Genomic DNA, 8387 nt, shown 5'->3' with positions numbered 1-8387 from the left:
GTTTCCAGCCCTGTGGAGTTTGTCCTATGGAGGTTGAACTTGTCAGTCCCCATGGTCATGTGAACCAATTCCTTATCATAAATCTTTACATATACACATATATGTGTGTGTTTTGGGTTTAGTCATGTATGTACACACACACACACATATCCTGTTGGTTCTCTTTCTTTGGCGAACCCTAATACTATGGTGGAGATTGGATTCAAATCCAGTTTGAATTCTGACTCAATCCTGTTGACATGTTTTCTTAATAGCCCTGTTCATTCTCCTTGCCTAGTGACATTTCCTTGGTTCAGGCCACCATACCTCCTTGCTATACTTGCAACAACTTCTCAACCTGGTCTTCCTGCCTCTGGTCTTGTTCCCGTCCAAACTGGCTTCAGCACTGCCCACTCGCCTCTTCTAAAGAGCAGAAAGAATATTTTTGCTCTTCTGTTCAATGTTCTTCAAGTCTCTCTCTTGCCCTCAGACTGAAGCCAAAGCCCTTTTCTTGGCCTTAACCTGATTACTAGCCCTTTGTGATGTCCTGGCCTGACACTTCAAGTCCAACAACGGTCACCTTCCCTCCATAATTTACATTCCAGAAGTCAACATTAAAATGTTCCCCCAAATATTTATTAACCCAAACATAACACTAACTGTTTTACAGGGATTATCTAATTTAAATTCCCGCATCAAATCTATTAGTTTCTCTCTTTATAAAAGACAGGCGTACTTGATTAGGAAGTCAAATGATTATCCTCTATGGTAAACTCTTTCTACTTCAAGTTCCCCAAAGCACAATATTCTCTCTCTTTCTGGGATTTTATATTTGCTGTTTCTTCTCTACTTTTCTACCTTTTATCTCACTAACTTATACTTGCTTTTCAGGTTCCAGCTTAGACAGCACTTCAGCCAGAAAGATTTCTCTGATTCCTCAAGACTGGTTTAGCGGGAAGCGGACTTGGCCCAATGATTAGGGCACCCATCTACCACATGGGAGGTCCGCGGTTCAAACCCCGGGTCTCCTTGACCCATGTGGAGCTGGCCCATGTGCAGTGCTGATGTGTGCAAGGAGTGCCCTGCCATGCAAGGGTGTCCCTGCATAGAGGAGCCTCACGTGCAAGGAGTGTGCCCCACAAGGAGAGCCGCCCAGCATGAAAGAAAATTCAGCCTGCCAAAGAATGGCACCACACACACGGATAGCTGACGCAACAAAAAGAAACAACAGATTCCCGTGCCGCTGACAACAACAGAAGCAGACAAAGAAGAACACGCAGCGAACAGACACAGAGAACAGAAACTGGGGCGGGCGGGGAGGGGAGAGAAATAAATAAATAAATATTAAAAAAAACAACTAACCGCCCCTCCCCCAAAAAACCACGAAGACTGGTTTAGCTTCCCTGCTATTTTCTCCTGTAATATTTCACCTTATTCTTATCTACCCTTTCCTTTTGTTTTGAAATTGTGGTTTGCCCAAGTCCCTTGCAGATTACAGATTTCTTAAGAGTAGGGACAATGTTTTGACTTGACATTCCCCATATGACATGAAAGGTATTTCAGTCCAATATCCTCACAAGTTCTTTTTGAGCTCTCATTATTTATAGCAATGTGAGTCTACTGCCCTCTTGCCCCTAAGTATGCATTCATATACACAAAACTGGACCCAGGTAACAGAGTTTGTCATGGTGGGCTTTGCCGAATTGCATGAAGTACGCCTCCTCTTGTTCATACTCTTCCTCACCATTTACCTGTTCACCATGGCAGAGAATTTGGCTATTATCTTGGTGGTGAGTTTAGACCACCGCCTACGGAGGCCCATGTATTTCTTCCTGACACATTTGTCTTGCCTTGAAATCTCGTACACCTCAGTTACTGTGCCTAAGATGCTGACTGGTTTTATTGGGGTGGATGGGGGCAAGAACATCTCCTATGCTGGCTGCTTGTCCCAGCTCTTTGTCTTCACCTTCCTTGGGGCAACTGAGTGTTTCCTATTGGCTGCCATGGCCTATGACCGCTATGTGGCCATTTGTATACCTCTCCGCTATGGGGCCTTGGTGTCCTGGGGCACCTGCATCCGTCTGGCAGCTGCTTCTTGGCTGGTGGGCTTCCTTACACCCATTTTGCCCATCTACCTCATGTCCCAGCTGACATTTTGTGGTCCCAACATCATTGACCACTTCTTCTGTGATGCCTCACCCCTGCTAGCCCTATCCTGCTCGGATGTCACCCTGAAGGAGACTATAGACTTCCTGGTCTCTCTGGCTGTGCTCCTGGTCTCCTCTTCAGTAATTGCCGTGTCCTATGTCAACATTGTCTGGACACTACTGCACATCCGCTCAGCTGCTGAGCGCCGGAAAGCCTTTTCCACTTGTGTGGCTCATCTGACTGTCGTGAGCCTCTTCTATGGCACTCTCTTCTTTATGTATGTCCGGACCAAGATGGCCTCCTCCATCAACTTCAACAAGGTGATTTCCGTCTTCTACTCCATTATCACACCAATGTTTAACCCTCTCATTTACAGTCTTCGGAATAAGGAGGTGAAGGGAGCCCTGGGCAGAGCATTTTCCCTCAAGTCTTGGAAGGCACAGTGAGGAGGCAGGTGGGGGATTGACTCTTTTTGTCCTGGATATTTAGAAGGAGGAGGAGGAGTGCTATAGAATGGAGCTGTGACCTGGGTAGTCAGGAGTTAGAGACTGTGTATTAGTTAAAGGAAAATGCTAAGCTGTTATAATAAGAGAGACCTAACTATAACATAGCTTAAAGAATGAAGATGATTTTCTCTTTCTTCCCATAGTCCAAGGTGAGTATAACATGTTGGTGGGTGGTTTTGCTCAATAGACTCTCAACCATCCAAGTTCCCTCCATCTGGTGGGGTTACCATCTTTGAGGTAGGGATGTATCTGGCTCTCCACCTGTTTTTTTTTTTTTAATCATCTGTAAGATAAGAATGGTTTTTACATTTTTGTATGGTTGAAAATAAAAGAATAATAATATTTCATACATATATCAATGATAAAACTCAAATTCCAGTGCCAATAAACTAGGTTTCAGTAGAACATTAGAATGCAGTCACACCCATATGTATTGTCTATGACTGCTTTTGTGTTACTATGGCAGAGTTTGTAGTTCCAACAGAGACCATATGACCCAGAAAGCCTAAAATATTGGTTGCTTTTTCCTTTATAGAAGAAGTTTTGCCAATACCTCATTTAGGTAGGTCTTTTTTGTAATTCGCCATAGTCAACACAGAGCTGCAATCATTTCTGGATCCCAGGGGGAAAGAAGGAAGGAGACACCTTCTGTGTCTTACGGTTCCTTGAATAGATGTAGTAGTAATCATTTCCATTCATCTCTATTGGTAGGTCTTATTCATAAGAACACATCAAATTGCAAGTGTGATAAAAATATTTTCTAATTAGGCAGGATGATGATTGTGGAAAAAGGGAAAGAGGACAAGTTTTTGTGAATAGATAGCGTTTTCCACCACAGAATAAGACCCTGGATTCAGAGTTCATTTTCCATGTGGCTCACACATTCATCTTCTTTGTATTACATCCTCTTACTTAAAATATAGAATGATCTTTTCCCCTTACCAAATCGTATTTTGAAAATTGTCAGATCACTTAACATAAACTTACAATGACAATTATAGTTCTAGTTCTCTACATGTATAGAGTTGCATTCTCCAGGATATTTATAGTTGTCTTTTGGATGTGGAGTCTATAAACTACAGTATATAGAAAAGTAAAATGCTGAGCTTGGACCTGGGTGGGAGGAAGGGCAAATTTTCTGTGAGGTCATTTTGCAATTGGCCAATAAATGAGCAGATACATTATGGTGACCCTCCTCATCACAGTTTCACCCTCTCACCCCTCATATCCTAGCCTTTGCATTTTTCATAGTTAATGGAAAGGACACAGGTCACAAATTTTGAGAAGCATTTCATTTATTGAAGGTTATATCAATAAGGTGCTTTAAATTCTTTTGGATGAATGCAAGATGTAAAAACAGTGCAAAGGTGAGAACCATTCAGAATCAAATGTAAGTATCCATCTGAACAAAATAGAAGAAGTAGGTATTTTCAGGCAGCTGACCTGAGGAGACTTTAACACAAAATGAATCTGGCTTCTAGGTTTCTGGCTGATAGGAGAAAGAGAAACATGCTGGCTTATATAGTTTTCATTTATTGTAGCAAGAAGAATTGAAATTAAAATGCAGGGAGTATTTTCTGGATTTTGAGAACTACTCTAAGAATAACTGTATGGGAAGTGTCAGTAAACCTTATAATTTTAAGTTTCTTGAAGGACAAATCTATGTTTTTGAGATAAATTACATAAAATGGTAAAAACTCTGATGTATATTCTTAGAATCTTATACACATGGAAATGATTCCTGCTTTAATAAAACATGATATAAGAAACCAAAGTGAAAAAAAACCCAACTCACCATGCTTGTGAGAGTTATTATTTATATTAATAAATTAAAGCAATCACTCCTTTAAAAATCTGGGGTGCTGATGGGGTGCAGAGTATGCATAGATATTGACAGCTAAAGTATTTAAAGCCATGACTAATGGCAGATCAGTCAGTAAGGAAGATAAATTATGTAATCATGTTGGGGAAAATGCATAGTTTTATAAACAGTGAATCTCTATAAGTACCATTCCTCTTTAGGGGGATATCTATTGCATAGAGTGAAACGTAGTCATGTGAAGTGTTAATCTAATGTAGGCACTACTTCATTGAAATCCAGAGAGTGTCACAGGAAGAATTCCGGATAAAAACAAGACTTATTAAGACAGAATTCTGTAAAGAGTGCTGCTTATCTCATTTTGTCCATTTTGGGTATCAGGATCTTGACTTAATTGTTAGTCAGGGGTTATCTGGTAACCGTTCTAGAGCAGATTCTTTGACTTGGAGCTTCATGAGAATGACTGAATCTACATTCTGAAATCAGAACTCTACATAGTCTGCTGTAAACCATTATATATAACTATCATCAAAGGCTTTGATATACATCTAGTTCACTAAGGGACAAGGGCCCATTTGGAAGTCCTTTTGTAATTTCATGTTGTTCTTATCACTTGTACTTGTATTGGGATTCCTGCTTCTGTTTTCAGAGTTCTCAGTCTTTCATTAGTCTCTTGCTTTTCACTTTTCATGTGCCACATCCTTAGCAATTGATTTCTCAGGGATGTTTGTCAAAGTTCTGGCTTTGGTTGCAGGGTGGTATAGCTCTATTCCTCTAAATTGAGTCTTCTTTATTTATATTCATGCTTTTCTTTGGTGATTTCATTTTCATTGGTTATTTAGAACAATATTGGTCATTAGCCATTATTCTTGGATAGGCATGGCAAGGTAGGCACATTTTAAACTCATTTGGGCAGGAACTTAAAATGAATCTCATTGCCCAAAAATGTGGATCCTTTAATACCTTGAGACGTTTAAGCTTTCTAACCCTTTTCATCTGACTTTTCCTTCTGCACAGTAATACCCTGGGTAAACTGGTCTCCTCCCTTGGCATATGTTCTTTTATCTGTAAAAGGACAGGGTGGACTGGATAAACATAAATATCCACCTTTTGGTGTTTAATGTGTTTACACACATTTTCTTTTAATCATCACAGCAACCCAGTGAGGAAGGCTTAGTTTCATTTTAAATGGGAGGACACTGAGGCTCAGAAAGGTTAAATAACTTGCCCAAGTTTATATTGCTACACCATGTAGAAGCCAGGAGGACTTGAACTTGGACTGTCTGACTCCACTCAATCATTTGAACTTGTGTCCTCCTCTTGAAGCTCTCTTCCAATGCTAACTTTAGGTAAGTTGATTTATCCATTCATCAAACAAGTATTCTGTCTCTTTAAGGCATCAACTAGCTGGATGCTGAGGGACCACAGAATGAATTGAACTAGATGCTGTCCTCAAACACCATATTATTTGCAAACATGTCTCATCTCCCCCGAGAGACTGAAGCACAAAACAGAGGGAGCTAAGTGACTAGAAGAGGTCCAAATCAGTGTGATGGGGCTCAGAGGAAGGAGTGTTCTCCTGGTGGGGAACTCAAGGAAGGCTTCCCTGAGAAAGTGGCTTTTCCTTTAGTCCACTTCTGTTTTTCTCATTTGAGACGATGCCTGACAAGCTTTTATACTTTTGTGTTCTTTTCAGGGTATAGCAGGATGATGTAGCATTTGGGAAAGACTAGGGGAATGTGAGGACTGTGCTCGATGCGAAGATGGCCAAGAACTCCATGGCCACTGTGTCTTTGCCTCTGGCCCTCATATGGGCAGGGATGAAGAGCGCTCAGACGTAGGAGCAGACCAACATGCTGAGAGTGACATGCTTGGCTTCGTTGAAATTGTCAGGTAGCCAGCAGGAAGGGAAGCCACCAGCAAGCTGATCAGATGTAGCAAACCCATGTAGTCCAGTGTGGCATAGAGCAGTTCAGAGGAGCCCTCATCACACTTCACAGTCACTGTTGATCCAGGCTCTGAAGAACTGACAGAATGTGGCAGCCATCTGGTCACCCAGAGCATATACAAGTCTGCCTGGACCAGGGAACAGACAATGGGGATGGTGCTAGGAAGAAGCGGCCCTGCCCACTTCTTAGTCCAGGTGTCTGGCCGGGTGGCATGGAAGGCTGCCACCACCACAGTGGTCTTGGCCAGCACAGTGTACATGCAGACTGTGAAGGTGACCCTGAAGGTTGCCTGGAGCACAGCACAGGTGACGGGTCATGGGCAGCCAATGGACAGTAAGGAACAGAGGAAGGAGAGTGCCAAGGAGGATAGCAGGAAGTGGCTTAGCTGGTGGTTATTGGCTCAGATGATGGGGGGTGGTGGTGGCCACTGAAGATGTCTAAGGGCCAGGGCAAAGAGGAAGAACAGGGCTGCACAGATGGCACGCACCGTGCCAAAAGGCTTGTGGTAGGATGAGTCAGGGGTTTGGGGGATGCACACATTCTTCCCCACTTTGGGGAAACATCTGACAAGCAGCAGTATCTGACAAGAGGAAGAGAAACTGGGTCAGAGACCAGAGCGAGGAACAATCTGAAGTTTATTTTCCCATGGCCAAGTAGTTACGGCTCGTGATGGCTTTTCCAGCAGTCTCAGTGCATTTCAGTCTCATTATGATGGGCCTTCCAGATTGCCTGATGTCCTCAGATTCATCTGGCCAAAGACACAGATGGCAGAGATCCTGACAGCAGCTGCTTATCATGCACCGGACCATAGTGAAATAACATCGAGACAACAACCCACTGAAACTCTAACTCCTCCTAGCTAGGCTTCATCTCTTCAGATTGAAGAGTCACATGGGCAGTGTCATAATTCATAGTCACAGCTAATTTCTTTATGCATTTGTTCATTCATGAGTCTATTTAAATTAAGGAATGTTTATAGGGCCCTTACTATGTATACAAGCATGCTCTTTTTTTAAATTGAGCCACCGTTCTTTAAATGAATTCATTGATAGAACTTATCAGCGCTTTTCATTCCGTAGTGAAATTAGGGAATGTTTTATGGCTGGAGCCTTGGAGCAGTCATAGATTCCCATTTGACCTTTTTCTTTTGCTTTGGTTATATCTCCATGCTATTAGACCCTTTGATTCAATGTCTCATAATCTCTAAATCCAAGAGTTTGTTATTTATCGTTTCCCTCATCCTGTCTTTAGCATCTTGCCAGTTTTCTTTTCCCCAGTAGTTCCTTTCTCTTAAATGGGCATAGTCTCCAAAGTCCCCATCTTTCCAAGGGGAACTTTGCAGTGTGATGAGAGACCTCATCCAAACCTGTGGCTCCAACAATTATCTAGATTCTGAAATTGGCCTTCCTGCTCCAATCTTTCTCAGTACATCAGTTGACTGTTGATCTCCCCACACAAATATTGAAATGCACTCTACTTCTCTATTCAATTCAGTGACTACCCATTTCCCACAGAAGAGAGTTCACTCTCCTGAGTCTGGCATGTAAGGCAACTCACTTCTTTGCTTTTCGTTCAGACTCAAATCTGCCTCCGTCTCTTATCACAGTCTGTACTGTGATGTATCAATTGCTTTCATGCCTTGAACCTTTACCAATTTGCTCCTTGGTCTGGAATGTTCTTATCATGCTTCATTGCCTTGGAAAGTCCACTTGTTGTTCAAGACCTATATTGCATGTCATGCCATCCAGTGCAAGGTTCCCTTATGTACCCTTTGTTAGAATGAATTGTTCCTCTGTGCTCTTACGGTGCAATGCTCAAACTGTTATTGAAGCAAATGAGTTTACTTTTTAGCCTAGTTTCTTTGTTGATAGACCAGCACTGTGCTGGGTGTGGGTGTGGAGGTATGTGGTCATTCTCCCTTAACAGATCATGAGCTCTGTGGGTCCAGGAGCTGTGCCTTATTATTTGTTGCCTCCCTTGCACCCA

General features: G+C 42.3%; 1 protein-coding gene across 1 annotated transcript; it reads left to right on the top strand.

Annotated features, from left to right (window-relative positions):
• Positions 1-1549: 1549 nt before the first annotated feature.
• Positions 1550-2659, top strand: OR6Q1 (olfactory receptor family 6 subfamily Q member 1). Its single transcript, XM_004471083.2, has one exon. The coding sequence runs from the start codon at positions 1620-1622 to the stop codon at positions 2571-2573; it is 954 nt and encodes a 317-aa protein (XP_004471140.2). The 5' UTR covers positions 1550-1619; the 3' UTR covers positions 2574-2659.
• Positions 2660-8387: the final 5728 nt, after the last annotated feature.

Source organism: Dasypus novemcinctus, chromosome 10 (genome assembly GCF_030445035.2).
Source record: "Dasypus novemcinctus isolate mDasNov1 chromosome 10, mDasNov1.1.hap2, whole genome shotgun sequence".
NCBI classification, from domain to species: Eukaryota; Metazoa; Chordata; class Mammalia; order Cingulata; family Dasypodidae; genus Dasypus; species Dasypus novemcinctus.
Note: the sequence above shows the minus strand (reverse complement) of the source record. Positions and strands in the feature narration are given on the sequence as shown.